This window comes from Stigmatopora nigra, chromosome 8 (genome assembly GCF_051989575.1).
Source record: "Stigmatopora nigra isolate UIUO_SnigA chromosome 8, RoL_Snig_1.1, whole genome shotgun sequence".
Lineage (NCBI taxonomy): Eukaryota > Metazoa > Chordata > Actinopteri > Syngnathiformes > Syngnathidae > Stigmatopora > Stigmatopora nigra.
The window spans coordinates 10689952-10708143 of record NC_135515.1 but is presented as its reverse complement, the minus strand read 5'-3'; the positions used below and the strand labels follow the sequence as shown (position 1 = coordinate 10708143).

Genomic DNA, 18192 nt, shown 5'->3' with positions numbered 1-18192 from the left:
TATGTGCTCATTTATTTTTGCATGCAAGTATCATTAGGTCATTCAAAGCAATCAATATCACTGTTGAAAAATAAGATTCTGCTTAAAGTACTTTGCATAAACAAGTCATTATCATGGCTAATGGCTGATTTATGATATTTCATTAAGTTATTCATCACAAGCTGTTTGTTTAGAACATAAGACAGTGTTGCGCTATAAAAAAAGATCTTTTGAAAATTGGGGTTAGATGAGAAAGGAAAATTTTCAGTTGCACAAATAGCACAGCAAACATGTATACAATTATGTACAGTTATATACCTAAGCAGGAGTATGTATGCCTTTTAGGAAAAAGTAAGGAAAACGGACGGCCAATTTCAAAGGAAAGGATGTTATATTTGTTAAAACATTGTAAAAACATTGTGAAAATATGACAAACATAAAAACTCAAAAGCGTAGTTCATGCAACTAACTTTAAGTGGAAATTACTACAGACGCACTACATTGTGTACTGAAGACTATGGATTTTGGAATCGTCACAGAGTGTAATGCTTAAAATTGCCACAAGAGGGCATTATGTTAACATATTTCTGGTCAGGCATACTCATCGATAAACCTTGCAACTGCTTAAAATCTTGAGTTTACTTACACACTTAGAGAAGGTTAATGTTGTTGTGGGAAGGAGAATGTTAACATAAAATCATCCACCAATCCATAAATCACGCTTTAACAATGAAAATTATGTCATCCTTATAAAGCGTGATTTATTAATGGGTGGGTGTGTGTGCACCTGGAAACTCCCTGGCGGATTTTTTTTCCGAAAATGGTGTTTGTAAATGACGTGAGAAGGGGGTTATACCTTACAAAAAAGCCCGAGCAGCAGCATCGTGTCTCCCTGAGTCTTGCAGTAACGACAGGGGAGGAAAACGTGTTTTGGAGAGCACCTGGAAACTTGCTGATGGACATTCTTCCGAAAATACCGTTTGTAAATGACGTGAAAGGCTTCCTAATTTTGGACCAATCAGCCACGTGGTGCGTTTAATGCACATGATGGAAAAACAAATATTCCTACATCAACTCTGCTTTCAGCTTTAACACATAAAAGATTAAGTTTTGACAGTTAGAGAAGGTGAAGAAATTCAATCACTCGTCTAGCAGGATTTGGCAGCCATTTATGATCACCATAAAAAAAATGCAATTCTTTACGTTGTACGGTTTGGACAGACGTAGCGTGAGAATCTTAATATGTCCATCCATCCATAAATAATGCTTCATAAGGATTATATAATAAGTTGCCTGATTCCCATCAACCCCAACAATGTAAATTAAATATATATAATATTTGAAAAATGTTCATTGTAATGCAAAAGCTGGCGTATGCAGCTGTGTCCTTTTTGACTCAATTCAAATACTACACTTTCATGTGGTAGTGCTCCAGTAAACAGGATCAAAACTATGGTTTATTTCTGTGGGTTTATGTCCCCCTGAGTGTGAAGCTGTTGACTCATTGTTCCTGTGATATGCTGTCATATGCTGCCTTTAGATTTCTTTTTATTCACTTCTAACATTATCACTGACATAATGTTAAGAATAAGTAGAGCTAAGATTCAAATCCAATGTGCTGCCAAGTCTTATTATATTGACATTAACACACATCTTGTGATGTAAACACATCAAAGAAAAGAAATCCCCAGATAAAGTGGGGTTGTGAGACATTATTATGGACACATTGTGGTTCTTTGTTTCTTTGATCCTTGCTTATTATCATTTAAAATCAATAGTGAAGACAACAAAAAAATATAACAAATATTTACAAAATTTGTCTTTATTGTTTACTGCAATGATACATATGAAACCCAATTCACAGCCATTGTAATTATAAAAGAAAATTCCAGAAAAATATCAGACATTGAAAATTTAAATACCTATAAAACTAACTGGTACTTAACGATTGGGATGTTTGGACATCCTGCACAATAGACTACATAGACATAAAAATATGAATTTGAGTGCCGACATCATTTTTGTCTCATCCTAGAGTTCTACTAAAACCACCCAATGCTTATTATAATAGTAATATTTAAGTTAGCAGTATTTACAAACGTATTTAAATTGAATTGAATGCTTTTATAGTCATTATACAACTTAAATGAGATTTAAAGATTCACCATGAACAAATAAATAAATAAGTAGTCAACATAATAAATAGTCAACAACATGATGCTTATACATGTCACTATTACATACAGCAATTCCTCTTGCATCCATAATCATAAACATCAAACCCAATTAATTATATTTTGAAAGATTAATTATTACCTAGCGCATTTTATTCTAAACCATATGAATATTGGGGTTTCCTAAATATGGGTCGATCTTGAACGCACCGCAAGAGAGCGCTTGTACTTTTCTCATCTTGGCGTCAACGGTCTCTTAGCAACAATTCGACCGAACTAATTATCTGTCAGAATATCGTCAAGAGCACAGAAACATTTAAACCCTAAAAGGAAGCTCAATATATTATTCCCACAGCATAAACAAAAAAAGGAGATGTTGGACTTTTTCTTTAAGAAATGAAGAATGATACCTTCTAAATAAGCTTAGATTTAACCCAGAAACGCCTTTTTTTTGGATAAATCATATTCTCCCAACGTTAAGGCTTAGCAGTTTTCTCTTATTTTGGTGGGCAAAAAACAGAAGCAAAGATGATTTAAATTTAACTTTATCACCCGGTCCACTCAGCCGCAGCAGATCAAGCGAAGAAGCATGGAGCACCACAGGACGCGTTGGAGACGCTCAGCAAGACTGCGGAGAAACGCTCCTTTCGGGACGTGGTTTTAAGAATTATCCAGACGTTTTTTTGGAGAAGTTCTGTACGCCCCAACTTGGACTTTCCACCAACCGCGCGGCGATTAACGGACCGCTCAACAATTTGACAGAAAACCTGGACTGAAAAGCACTATAGGAGCGGCCAAGGATAAAGTACCAATATCGGAGACGGTAAAGTGGACCGGGCATGAATTTGGGGGTCCCGTAGTAACATTTCACTTTGTTTTGGGCGAACAAGAGGGTTGTGTTGCGCTGAGTGAAAACACCCACTTGTTCCATGACACACCCGATTACGAGGACGAATTTTCTGCAAGGAACCTGACCGTGGAAAAGAACTGAACACCTCGGAACAATGGTGAAGTTTCATAACTCGGACCTATGGATAGCCTGGTTGCTGATTTTCTGCATGGAGGGTGAGTTTTTACTTTTTAAAAAATACAAAACTTGAAAAGTTTATAAATAATAATAAAGACATCACGTGGATTAATCATATGGTGGTTGGGGGGGGGGGGGGGTTATAAGCGCATGTGGAATTGTGACGTTGGGCGGGTGCCACAGCGCTTTTTTATCCTGCCTCTCTCCCTCTCTCCCTCCCTCCCTCCAACCCCGTTTCCATCCCCCTTAGTACTTATCATACCGGGCAGTCAAATCCCCACATTTCCAGCAAAGTAAAGAACTGATTCTGAATGACAAATGAATTTCTTTTTCATCATTCCCAATGCAACCGCCTCTGTCCATGGTACTTACGACTGTGCACATATTTAGCCCATGCGCGCGCTCGTCTTCTCTCAAACTATTGAGAATAAGTATATAAGTATTGTGTCTCTCTCTCGCGCTCAGTTTCATCTCTCTTGCTCAGTATCTCTCTCGCCCATTCTCTCTCTCTCCCTCTCACTCTCTCTCACTCTCTCTCTCTCTCTCTCTCTCTCTCTCTCTCTCTCTCTCTCTCTCTCTCTCTCTCTCTCTCTCTCTCTCTCTCTCTCTCTCTCTCTCAGTCTCTCTCAGTCTCTCTTAGTCTCTCTCAGTCTCTCTCAGTCTCTCTCAGTCTCTCTCAGTCTCTCTCAGTCTCTATCTTTCTCTCTCTTTCTCTCTCTGTCTCTTTCTCACTCTGTTTCTGTCTCTGTCACTCTCCCTGTCTCTCTCTGTCTCTTCTTCTCTCTGTCTCTGTCACTCTCTCTGCCTCTCTCTGTCTCTCTGTCTCTGTCTTTCTCTTTGTCTCTCTCTGTCTCTGTCTCTCTCTTTGTCTCTCTGTTTCTGTCTCTCTCTTTGTCTCTCTGTTTCTGTCTCTCTCTCTTTCTATCTGTCACTCTGCCTCTCTCTCTCTGTCTCTCTCTCTCTCTCTCTCTCTCTCTCTCTCTCTCTCTCTCTCTCTCTCTCTCTCTCTCTCCCTCTCTCTCTCTCTCTCTCTCCCTCCTTCTCTCCCTCTCTTTCTCTCCCTTTCTTAAATCTGATACGGCCCACGCAACTGTTGCAAATACACAGAGTTATTTGAAATAGACACTAAGACTGGGTGGTCAGCCTGCACTAGTAATCCCCACGATTAACGACAAACCTTTTGACCAGACTGTACCACGCTTTTGCAAACAAAGTGTCCGACTTGCACAATTGTTGGTTTACCTTACATCACTTGCCATCCCCTTTCCTTCAAAGGATGCAACTAAACATGAAAGCGATGCGAGTTAGTCATTTTCATCTTAGATAGCCACGCTTCTTTGCAATTAAAATCAAACTCATGTTGTTTTTTTTCTAAGTAAAATGGTTTGACCTTCTCAATTGTCATTTCTAGCATTCAAAACCAAGCAAACAAACGAAAAAACAAACAACCTAGGTTCTATTTTCTCAAACTGATTGGTTCAGCTATTGTCACAATGTAACCCTCTTGGCAATATCAACACAGAGCGGCTCTGTGTGTGTACCCAGATTTATTGTTGCACCCAGAACAACCCTCAGGGGTTGTGGTTCAGTAATTGAGCTTCAATTAATTGAGTACATTACATGAAAGTGGTGGTGGTGGATCCGGTCTTTTAAAGCGCTATTTTAGGTACTACAGAACACTGCTCATTTATAAATGCAATGGAAATGTTCAGATTATCCAACAGCTCACATGACATTGTCCATCTGTTTATACAACAACTCGGGGATGTTTGCCGAGTGCTTTGGCATTCAGGGCGTGCATACTGACATCAAGCTGAAATTGCACTTTCTTTGTGAACTTTATAACCTTTTAAAGTTTGAAAAGACACATCCAGAAATGTCAATTTTTATCGGTCTGCCACTGAAAAGATGCAAGATCTTAAATAATAAAGTAATGTCTTTGAAATGTCCATTATAAAAATTGCAGTTTTTTTTTGTAACAATGATATTTTGTTTCTTTATTGTTTAGAGAGGCAGATAATATAATGGCTTTTCATATTTTTATTGCCAGGGTTCATGTTATATTTGGTTCTCTGGTGTGAAATCAAAGAGGATGACGCATAGTAAAGTTGATTAGGGAGCATTGCTGACATTTTATGTGACAAACTTTAAACTGTCAAAATTATATTGCTGGTCTCTGAGATACATACAAAAGTAGACACTGTATTTATATTACTTATAACAGAACAGTCTTTTAAAAAAAACAACCTGTTACTTCTTGTCTAGTGGTTAGTCTCTGTACATAAGTTTGTTAAAATATTCAATTCATATCAATATCAGACTTATATATTTTTTATTCAGCATCCTATCAGACTGACCTAATCCAATGTTTTTGACTGAAATGACATAAAATAGATTTGTTAAAAGTGAAAAGCTTAATTTCCAACTTCTTCAGTTGATTCATTTATTTTCCATAACGCATATGCCCATAAGAGCTGCAGGGGGTGATGGAGCCAAATAGCAGCACCAGGTGGAGGACACGTTAAAGTGGTGGCCAGTCAATCGTAGGGGATAATGATATAGACAACCAATCAAGTCAATTTAGAGTCTCCAATCAGCATACGGTGCATGTTTTTAGGATGTGGGTGGAAACCGGAGTACCCGGAGAAAACACACGCAAACCCGGCCGGGAAGAACATGCAAACTCCAGACAGGAGGATCCTGACCTGGGATCAAACCCTCAATCCTAGAACTGTTAGGCCAATGCGCTTACCACTTACCAACCGGGCCACCTTAACTTCTTTAGAGATCCAGGGTTTTTATTAGTGACAAGCCACACACACATTCTTCCATCCTTCCAATTTCTGAGGAAGACCAAGTACAAGATGCTGTCTTTCAATTCATCTAACTTAGAAGGTGCTTCCAACTGTGTAAATCCCACTAAAGCTTAATTCATGTGATAAATAAATCCTCTCTATGTCAGTTTTATCTCATAAGCAGCATTTTCCTACTGCTCTTTCCGCCTGCTGCTAAAAAGGAGCAGCTGGAACACGAGTGTTGGGCAGATGGAACTTTCCACCTCGATTATTTTTCTCACTAAAAATAGGCTCTCAAAAAATTAAAAGACCGCTGGGACCGTTGGGAAAGTGCATGTTCGTGTGTGCATGTACGTATGTTTTGAGCGACAGAGGCGTGGAAAACTTCAGACGAGGTGGTCCTCAGATGACGGCGGCAGCAGCCGTCATGGGAGGAAAAATGAATAAATGATGGGCAGATATTTGGAGGAGGGAAAGCACAGCAGTCGCCACGTTCTGCAGCCTCTTAAGCACACATTAAACCAGGCCCCAAAGGCTGTTCGGCAGTTGGCCAAGCATCTGGGGCAAACATCTGACGTAGTCACCAAGGTGTTTGGGCACTTGAGGTTTTGACTGGCTTGGGCCTTTTGTTCAGTGTGTCACATGAAAAAGTCACAAGTTTGCAGGGAAATGCATTTCTAATGATATTCCATCATTACCCTGGGTGGATATGACATTAATTGTCCCTATTCCTAATCTACAAAGTACTGAAATAAAGACATTATATACCGTATTTTCACGACTATAAGGCGCACCGCATTATAAGGCGCACCCTCAATGAATGACATTTTTTCCATATATAAGGCGCACTGTATTATAAGGCGCACTGTCTATTTTGGAGAAAATTTAAGACTTTTAAGTGTGCCTTATAGTTGTGAAAATACGGTAATTGCTATTGACTTCCAGGTATGAAGCACTCACTACACAGTCACCTCTAGAGCCAGCCATTGTTGATGTTTTGGATTTTTTTGTATAAAATCTTGCAGTGGGGGAGGAGCTATATGATGGAAGATGTTGTAAACTAAAATGGCATCTGCATATTTAACAGTATTGTTTCAGTTCAGGCATTTGTGTTTTTTTAATATCCGACAGTGGTGGTTTTTCGTTTTTGGTTTTCTGTTTTTTCCATATATAAGGCGCACTGGATTATAAGGCGCACTGGATTATAAGGCGCACTGGATTATAAGGCACACTGTCTATTTTGGAGAAAATTTAGGACTTTTAAGTGTGCCTTATAGTCATAAAAATACGGTAGTCTATTTCACACATTCAGCAAGGGGACTTTGTTTTATGTGGATTTCAAACGTGTGTTTGGCAAGAATCAGCAAACAGCGACATCATCACTCTTAAAGTGAAGTATGAAAACGATGATATCTGCAATCTTGCAGAAACGATTTGCATTCAGATGAGATGAAGTCTTAGATTGATGCTGCTTATCAATTGAGGGCACGTGTGTGCATGTGTGTGGGTGTGCACTCTGGTTTCATAAATATTTAGAGCCATCTCTCTTATGTCGTTCACACTTTGCTGCTTTTGAAGCTTTGACAGGATCTTTGCAGATGGGACCTGAACTTCACAACAGTAAAGTAAAGGACATTTTTCACATGCAATGTTAAGGTAAATGAAGGAACACCCGTTGGATTGATTTAAATATTTTTTTGATTTTGATGGATGTTCCAAAAGCAAACAATGGCCCCAAGTGTCGTCAACAGTACCCATGAAATATTTGGTTTTTATTATATGGTCAACCTGTGTGGAGTTTGCATGATCTCTCTGGGCTTGCGTGGGTTTCGTCCGGGTACTTTGGTTTCCTCCCACATTCCAAAAACATGCATGGTAGGCTGATTGGACTCTAAATAACCCCTAGGTATAAGTGTGAATGTGAATGTTTGACAGCTGGGATACACTCCAGCACCCCCTGTGACCCTAATGAGGATACAGTGGTTCTGAAAATGAATGAATGAATTAATATGCTGTAAAAGAAGGAGTCTAAGTTTAATTGCAAGTCCATGGTAATGCGCATGAGGCAAAGGAAGACGTAACTGCATTGTCATGAAATTGACATAAAATTCTTTCATTCATAAATAATTAAACAGTAAAATGCTCAATCCAGTAATCCATTGAATTTTGCTAATGTAGACCAGACATGGCCACGATCATCGAAAAACTATTATACTATGTTGTTGCGCCTATCCGAAAATTCAAGTACACAAGTACAATTATCAAGAAGTGTATTTGTTAAATGTTGCATCTATAGGCATATGAAAAGACTGCAACATATATATCTGAATATAATCTATATATTAAATGCTGTAAAGTACTGTACTCACAGTGAAAACAGTTAATCTCTGCTTTTTTATTTGGGCGCATTTTATTTCATCTGTGCAAACCTGACATAATAGATTACTAGATTTCACACTATATGCGGAAATCAATGTCAATTGACTTTATGAATGTTCAACCCTTACCGTTTATTTACGAGCATGATGTATTGCAGCAGTCAGTTTTTGCTATTTTATCTCAGGTAGTTCCACTAATAGTGGCAGTGTTTTTTATTGTGAACCTTTATGAGCTCAGATCAATGTTGAAGGAAATGCTTCTGTGTAGATCTTAAACCCATATTATTTATGTCTTCTTTAGTCCACATATGTCCCCCCCTCCAAATAAATTACAGTTGATTCCAAAGGATCATGCCAAGGCACCATTGACTACTTCCAGTGAATTGTAGTGCTTGGTTTAATGGCTAGTATAATTCTTTTCAAATGTATTGATAGATTGTTTTCTTTAGGAAAAAGTGGTAAGTATTAAATAAATTGGTGGCGTCAGGAAAAAAATGTTGTTTTTGTCAGTCTACCAAAATCAAACCATCATACTAAAATTTCTATAACTACTAATACTAATTCTCTGATTTGTCCATGTATATTTGTATGTTCATATTGGATTAGATAGTAAATATCAACAGGTTTAGTGTTTCTAAACAGTGACCCATATGTTGTATTGTATATGAGTGTATGAAAGATCACTGCAGGCCTCCATCACTAATTTAAAATTGATTGGTAGTTGATCTACACAATGATGAAATGACCTCAAGGCTCTTGATCAACCACATGCCAAAGCTAAACAACATTGATCCTGTGACCTCTACTGTACACAATCGAGCAACATGTTCTCATAAATGCGATGAGCAGTATATACAATATCATACAAAATAGTTGATCAAACCTTTGTAGGGATTTGATTCTCAAAATGTCTTCTTGTGCATTTTCTGTACAGCCATACCTTGACATACGAGTGCACCGACATACGAGCAATTTGAGATACGTGTAAAATTTCGGGCCAATATTTATCTTGAGATATGGGACAAATTTTGATATACAAGCATACAGTGGACGCGAGAGACTGCTCATAAGAACATCATGGGTACTGTCTTTCAGGTTGCAACTCCCTCTTATAATGTCTGTACGAGCACTGGGCGGAGCATTGCATTGGAGGATTTCGGTCTCTTTTTTCCCCGTTGGTCATTGCGAATGTCTGAGCAATCGCTAATACGAGAGGAGTACATACTACTTCTCTGTGGCAAGTGGTCGTGCGTTATCCTATTGTGAGGACATTTGTGTGCATCATTTTGGGAATATTTTGTAGGGAAGACAAAAACAAACAACCCTCGATAGGTTGCATCTGAAAGTTAGGGTGGAGGCGGGGCAAGTAGAGCCAACGGGAGGAGAGAGGTATCAACATTTAAAACAAAATTAGAATTAAGATTAGTGTAAAGTTAGAATACATTTATTTTTGAGTGTGTCTGCATCGTAAACCAAGTTCATTTAAATTTGTTTATGTTATGTTACGAGCACGTTGCCATGCAAAAAAGTTTCCCCCCTCCTCTCTATGTCCCCTCTCTCTTCTCTCCACGACATCTGTCTAAATTTTAGTACTAATAAACACATTTCAGTACTATTACTAAACCATTGTCTTGTTAGAAATAATAAATTTGCTTACAGAAAAGTAGAAGATGGATGGTTGCAAATACTACGTAAATTTAATGTTTTTCTTCAATAAATAAAAGATTATTTATAAATAAATATTGGGACATTTTCATAAAAGAAACACTTGTACATAAACACCAGGAGCCCCAATCAGTCATACTAGGGCATTAGCAGACATGAAACATCACTGTCGTACAACATCCGCATTATGTCCAATTGATTCTATTTGTGAACGGAACAGGTGGTTTTCTGGAGAATTTACAGCCCTTGATTGCTATTCTTAATGACGTCTCTATTATTTGACTCCTTTACAAGTGTGCAATACAAACATCTAGGCGAGAAGGAAGGGTTACTTATTGTTCTTTCAAAAAATAATAAGTCCTTGGTGCCTCTTCAGAACCTGTATTGTCATCAATGTTAGTAAATAAAATTAAAATGATGTACTTTTTATTCTTAAATTGTGTAGTTTGAGATGTCACCAACTTTCACTATGAGCTGGTAGGAAGGTCATTTCTTTTGTATTAGTATTTCTTTCTTTGCACAATTAATTAACCTATCGACTTGAAGTCTGGCAAGAAGAAAAGTCTAACGTTTTGCTCGAAAATGTGTTCTTCATTATGGGGGAGGGGATAATTTCGATAAGTACCTGTACACGCAGACCATTTCATTAATTCTTACAAATGCAAAATTGCAACACATCCATTTTACCACCAATATAATGATTGAGAATATTTTTGCATTAAAATGCATCTCCTACTCAGACATTTAAAAAGAAGAAGCAGCACTTTACATTGTGAGGATACAGTACCATATTTTTCAACTTTAAGCCGCATTTAATTATGGATCGCACCAGCCAAAAAATGCTGAAAGAAAGAAAAACAAACAAACATAAATAAGTCACATTTTTCTAACTCAAAACTAAGAACAGGCATGTCATATATAATGTTCATATTGAAGGAAAAATAAAACAAACTTGATATTTAGCTTGTGGGAGTGTGTAGAAGAAGGGAGAATAGACCTGTGGAAGAGTTGGATGGGGGCTTTTGGGTCTTTGTTTTGTTTTCGAATTCCAAATAAATGATTAAAAACCTGACAAAGCTGTCGACTTCTTTGTCTGTTAAAATATATTTTATAACATCACCTGTTGCTCCTCTCTGCTCACAGTTTGGATCTTTTCACAAAGGATTCTTTGTGTTTTCTCTCTTTTTTGTTATTGCATGTAACCCTACTACGCCTTACAGGCATGTTGCTTCAACTAAGGATGTTACTACGTCTAAATGACTACGGAGAATGATCATCGGGAAGGTCCAAGTTCTTTATATGGCAAAGAAAGGGAACTTTTGTACTGCTATCTCGCTCAATTTTAGAGTAAATAAGTCTACCATTCGATCTATTAAGAAGGTCGAGCTTAACATTACTTAGACGTCTTCCATCACTTTTAATAAGACAGCACATAGGATATTACTTCTCTGTGTTGATGTTACTTTGGACAAATGGATGGATGAAGTTTCCTCTTTTATACAAACTAAAAAAAAAGTAAAACAGTGTGTAACATTTGTAATCCGTATTCCTTCAAAATTAATTGAGAAAGATGCAAATTCACAGTATGCAAGTGAGCATTGGAATGGTCCTGGAAAGAGCAGCTCTGGGAACAGCAATGTTCTTAAAGCAAATTATAAGAGGAACGTATTTGGTGCTAAACACTTCTTTTTAGCACTTTTCTAAGGTGCTTTTGGTATCTGCGATATTGGCCATGGTATGAATTGCTCTGCTACCTGTTAACTTCCTTTTGATTGCAGGGTGCATGAACACTGAGTGGAAGGCATGCTGAGGTATATACACGGAATGTGGCAATCAGATAGATGTGATTGCTGGAGCTACTTTATTTGAATTTCAATCTGGTTTCTGTTGGAATATTTGGTTTTTCTACTCTGTCTACTGTTTCCATTTTAATTTGGTTTGTGATTTGTAAGTACATTCCTGATAGGTTCATTAATAATTACCCTTCTTTGTTCAATGTCAGCCATATTCAAATAATCATATGTACTCTAGAATGTTGAAGTGAAATGTGAAAGCCATTACAAAAGTGAAAAAAGTATGTCATATTTGAATTTGTTCATCAACATTTTCATTATGAGGTTACTCATTAGCTTCCACCATCACTTTTTCTTAAATGCCCATGTAGCACTGCTTTAATAATAATAATAAAGTCCATAGTTAAATTATTGAATTAGTCAAGCAATAGCCTTTTTAAAATGCCTGAAGGGAGGTCTCAAGTTTTTGCACACTGTTCTTTTTAGGGAAGACACTAACTAAAATACTACTTTTTATTACTTTCAGCATGAAATTTGGTATTTAAGCATCAATACTTGGAGACCCTATTCATGACTTTTTTAAAGTGTCATGGTTTATTAATCGCAGTAATTAATTTCGGAATGAATATTGTTACTCCTCCATCATTCCTGGACAGATGACAATAATGGTAGGTATATTTTAAAGATGTATAAAAATTATACATCATTTTAGTCGTATTTCTGCATATTTATCACAAGGTTAATAAAGTGCATTGATTGATTGCGGACCTGTAGGTTTTGTGTCATTAGAGGCAGCCGGGATTTAAAATTCATTAGTGAGCCATGTGGAGAAAATGTATCATTACATTTTTAGAGCATTGTTGTGTCAGGTGGAAAACTTAAACCTCCAATAAACTCTTTTCAGAAAATAAAAGGGTATGTAATGAGCATGGTTTTGAACCCAAGCTCCCAAAGCTGTGAGGCCAGCAAACTAACCACTCAAACAATAACCCCAGGCCGCCATGAGAGATATATTGTCCAAAAAAAATCAAGTCATTTTGAACACTTTATACTGATCAATAGATTTAAATCAATAAACAGTAACAATGGCTTTAGTGAAAAATATATTTAATCTCATTTCATTTCATTTTATGAACCACTTTATCCTCACTAGGGTGCTGGAGCCTACCCCAGCTGACTTCGGGGCAGAGGCGGGGGACACCCTGAATTGGTGCCCTGCCAATTGTAACCAACCATTCACACCTACACTCATACCTACAGGCAATTTAGAGTGTCCAATCAGCCTATCATGCATGTCATTGGAATGCGGGAGGAAACCAGAGTACCCAGAGAAAACCTACGCAAACCTTTGGAGAACATACAAACTCCGAACAGGCTGACCGACCTGGATTTGAACCCAGGCCTCCCACTGTGAGACCGACGCGCTAATCACTCAGCCGCCGGGCTGCCCCTGAAAAATATCTGTAGCATTACATTTGGAAGAATTCTACTCAAAGCCATCGCAATGCACCTCTTCTACAACAATTAATGATCCATTAGACAATTCACTGCACTTATTTTTGCAGTATTTAATAACGTATCCATGGAGAAACACACACACAAGACACACGCATGCAAACACATGCATCGGTACACATTTGTGCAATGTCAAACAATCCATTCAGCCACCAACTATTCAATTGGGTTAATTACCCAGAGACTATTAAATTGTTACTGTCCGTGCACCATCACAACTGTAATTATGGCAAGCAAGTGCAATTCCTCTTGGCTATCACTTCCATTGTAATGTGATGACACAAAGCCTCTGAGGATGATAGAGCGTTGTGGTGTATAGAATATTGATGGACAGTAACTGTGAGTATGAAGAGAGGAATGAGAAGAATAGAGAGTGTTCTCTTGGGGACTCTGAGACTCTTATAAACATATCTCATAATCAATGGCACAACATTAGATGATCCATCTTTTCTGGCTTGTAAACGGTTGGCATATTCCTTTTATTAAAGCTGTGAGATGAAACACACTGTTTTAATGATGACATGCAATGATCAATGACACCATTGTACTCTGGAGAAGGCTGCTTTATTAACATGGGCCTCTGTCCTGTTTCAGAGCAATTTCTTGGTATTTAGATGGAATGCAGGTCTCTGTAGAACGAGCTTCTTCTGTTTTGCCCTTTATTGTAAAACAGAATTTCGGTAGAGCATTCATAAAAATAAAGTAGGAAGTGAATGCAAAGTGAGTAAAGTATGTAAAATTATGCAAGCTGAATATCTCGTAAACCACATACAGACAAAGTACGCAATTTTTGTTCATTTTTATTTTTTTTGAAGGGTGGAATACTATACGAGACCAGAACATTTAGGAATAAAACGATAATGTTGTGGGAGCAGGGGTCACAATTAGTTGGCAAAAATGTGGAAAACATAACCATTTACAACTGGTTATATTTTGACTGTCTTTCTTCTCTACATCAGGCGTTGACACATTTTAACGTCCTCTGAGTTTAAGCCATTTAACACTTCCTAAATCTGTTACTCTCACTTCACAAGACAGAGCAGTAATTTACAGTTTTCCCATGTAATATTTCATCAACACACATATTTATTAATTTATTTACATATTAATGTATTACTTTATTTATATATTTACTTATGTATTTATATATTTATTAACGTATTTATTACCTAGTTGTTTATGTCTAAAATGTCTTTTTCTGTGTCTGTATTCTCACCCTCTTGCTACTGTGACAAGGAAATTTCCCAAATACGGGATAACTAAAGTTATCTAATCTAATTCCCTCTTCCAACTTCCTTCATTCTCCAAAAATGCATAAACATAACATATAAAAATACCAGATTTTTGCACTTCATTTGCACATGATTTCTCTCCCATGCCCAGTGGAGGCTCAGGTGTGTATGAGTATTAATAGAATCCCTCGTTCATGACGTCAGGTGAAATTTACACGTGACATTTGATCTCAAATGGGGCTTTATGTTATTTAGACAAAACACACACTGTTGTTATTCAGTCGGCAATTTCTAGGAAAAACAATCTCTTTGCCTCACGTCCTGCTTTTTGCTCATTTATTTCTCCAGGTATATTTATACCATGTCAATCTGTTGCTAACCTGCCTTGCTTCATTCCCTCTTTGCTCTCTGGTGCAAATCTCAAACACATTCATTTTCTGTGACTAATGCATTTCTTTGTGTTTAATGTTCTCTTTTATTGAAAAAAGGCCTCTATTCTCTGCTTGAAAGCTTTGTGGGGTCCTAAATACTAAATGGCAGTCTGTCTCTGCCAGGCGCCCGCTTAGCGCTAGTCTCCTTGGTGATGAGACCGATCAGGCGCTTCTGTACCAGACAGAGAGCAGTCTGTATTTGGCTTACTGTATGGCAAATGTGTGTGTATGGGGGGGGTCTTCATGAGTGTGTGTGTATTCGATCACGTACTTGTGTTTGACTTATATAGATGTCCTTACACTTATGGGAGGACAAGGTGTTATGTTGGCCATGCGTCCACTGGCTCATTAGCATTTGAATGCATTATGTTTCCTGGCAGGTCCCTGGAAAACAAGCAGGCCTTGTTCTCTCTGCCAGGAACTTGAGCAAGCAGTAGCGGCCCTAGTACGACTCTACATTGGCACAATTCACCTCGAGTTAAACAGTGCAAACACGGCTATTGGCCTCTTAAGCATTCTGTCCATCTGCACAGGCATTTTGAAAAGAATGAGATTCTCATAAATTGAATTGGGAGATTTTACGAATATTTGCTTCATCCTTGCATATTAGCCAAACTCCACACCGTGAGGACTGACCTGGGATCAAAGCTTCAACTCCAAAACTGTGAGGGCGACCCCCTCCCTACCCACTCGCCTACCGGGCCACACTGCCCTTGTAATGCTAAAAGTTAATAGTAAGAAAAGAGGAAGAGGTCTGATACATATAATGATTTTAGGAATCAATTTTCTGGCAGTGCACTAGTGGGCAGAGAATCATAGGGCACATATGGACAGCCACACATACTCATTTTGATGCCTGAGGACAACTAAAAAACTTCAAAGGACTTTACATGCATATTGGAACATCGGAGAAAATAGAGTTAGAATACAGAATCAGATTTTTTTTTCTAAAAAAGGAGGCTGAAGCATGAAGTTCACCAACCAAATTCAGAATAATTATGTGTCAAGTAAGGCTGACCAGTATTGGGAAAAAAATATATTCATTTGGGATGATATATTGGAATATTAAGAATTTAACATGGGTGGCCCGGTGGAGTGATTGGTTAGGGCGTTGGCCTCACAGTGTGGGACCTGGGTTCAAATCCAGGTCGGTCCACCTATATGGAGTTTATATGTTCTCCTTGGGCCTGCGTGGGTTTTCTCTGGGTACTCTGGTTTCCTCCCACATTCCAAAAACATGCATGGTCGGCTGATTGGACACTCTAAATTGCCCGAGGTTTGGGTGTGAGTGTGAATGGTTGTTTGTCTCCTTGTGCCCTGTGATTGGCTGGCCACCAATTCAGGGTATCCCCTGCCTCTGGCCTGGAAAAAAACTCTGATAAAGGGCGCTTGTAAAATAGAATCAGTTGACGTTGTGATCATGATAGGAGCAAATGTCAGCTATTACTACATGTGTTTCAGCTGCACTTGGTTTTTGGTCATTAAATCCTGTTAAGAAAGCAGCCTGTGTCTTATACTCTATTGTGTTGTATTGAGGAGTGTCTGAATAGCCTTACGATCAACTTACTCAAACTATTCGGTTGTATATTCTTGCTGCCTCTGATTCATAATTCAACATGCTTACAGAAATTCCAGTAAAAAATGGCAATGAACTGAATATTTCAATATGAAATGTATTTCTATGATATTTATTCACATTCACAAGTACATTAACAAAATGTAACAGAGTTGCAATGCAGCTTCAAAGCTTTCACAGAGTAAATCTTAGTTAATTTTCTAGCACACTGAGTTGAAATAACCGTAATATCCCATTCCAATCACATGCGATTAAATGACTCCACGGCCATAACTTAAAGGCCAATATAAATAATGTATTCAGTAGTCATGTTCTATGTAATAAGATCAAATATAACATTTTTAGCATAGTTCTATTTCAGATTAGGTATCAGGGAGTGTATATCTCACATAAATAAACCAAGTAGATGAGCAAGATTATAAATAATTTTCACCAAGTAGGAACTGATCAAAAATGCACTTGGAGTTGCACAGCAATTCACAGGTACAGTATGCGACCTGATTTGCAGTTAAACCTGGGATTGCGATTTAAAAACAAATCAATAAATCTCTTTAAAATACTTTTTTGTAACAGTCAGTGTGGCTTAACAGGAACCTAAAACAAGAATAAAATGATTAGTAAGTAGCCCTATGTGTAGCCTGATATATCAGTAAAAGGAAATGTGAGGAAAAAAAATCTGCCCTCTCTGGCCCAATTTGGTGCCTGTGATTGTCTCTGCAAAAGACCCTCTCATCTGAGGAAAACAACCAATCAGAGACAGAAGGACTGACATGCTGTCAGTAATTTCCTTTGCACTTGCGGGCACACTCATAGTGACATGACATCCATTATTTCCCCCATTTTTCATTCCCATTTTGCAATTGTCCATTTCAGGTGAGTTCATGCCAGGAGAAACTGATAAGGTTTATTAAGGGTAGTAGGTGTCAAGTATGTATTTGAATTTACTGGTTGCCATTGACAGTATTAGATGTCCAATCTATTTGAACTGGGAGGTAGGCAGTGAAGGAACCAATTTAACATCCATTCCTTTGCTGCCAACCTCCCAGATTGGGCATTAAACAGTGTCAAACTAATTTAAATTCGCAGCAGAAGTATGACAAGAGACACATGATTCGAATGTCTAGCATCTTCAATTCCACTGAAGGAGTTTTTTAAAAAAAATTATTAGGCAATGTTGTGTTTTCTTCTCATTAAATCAGACTCAGCCATGAATGCATTCTTCTTTACACATATTCCAATTAAAGCATGACTTTTAATTAAAAGGCAGCAGTCTTGTCTGCATGATAGACCATACCCTTGTTTAAGGTAATGTGTTGTTGAGTTGAATTATTTTTTGTAGTCCTTACTTAATCATCTGGTATACATATGCAAATGTGTAGATGATTGTTAGTTTAGTTTGTTAGTTTAGTTTTTGTGCAGCTTCATTAGATTTTGTTAGTGGATGTATTAGTGTTGCATAATGGCTTATCAATTTGTTACTAAAACATTTTTCAACAAACATGTTCAATATTAAACATTAAGCAACTGAATACCACCAGAGAACTCTTTCAAATAAGATAAAACACTGATTCCTACTAATACTAAAATATATATATATTTTTTTTTTAATTTACCACAATAATCTCAA

At 37.6% G+C, this 18192-nt stretch overlaps 1 protein-coding gene across 2 annotated transcripts in view; it reads left to right on the top strand.

The window, feature by feature from the left end:
• Positions 1 to 2677: 2677 nt before the first annotated feature.
• Positions 2678 to 18192, top strand: part of igsf11 (immunoglobulin superfamily member 11) — a 69327-nt gene continuing 53812 nt past the window's right edge. The window contains exons 1-2 of one of the 2 annotated variants that reach the window (XM_077723049.1): positions 2679 to 2976; positions 3044 to 3218. In XM_077723049.1, the coding sequence (XP_077579175.1) occupies positions 3158 to 3218 (61 nt within the window). In that variant the 5' untranslated portion in view covers positions 2679 to 2976; positions 3044 to 3157. Of the gene's footprint in view, positions 3219 to 18192 lie in introns of both variants that reach the window. The other variant, XM_077723050.1, reaches the window with a different exon arrangement.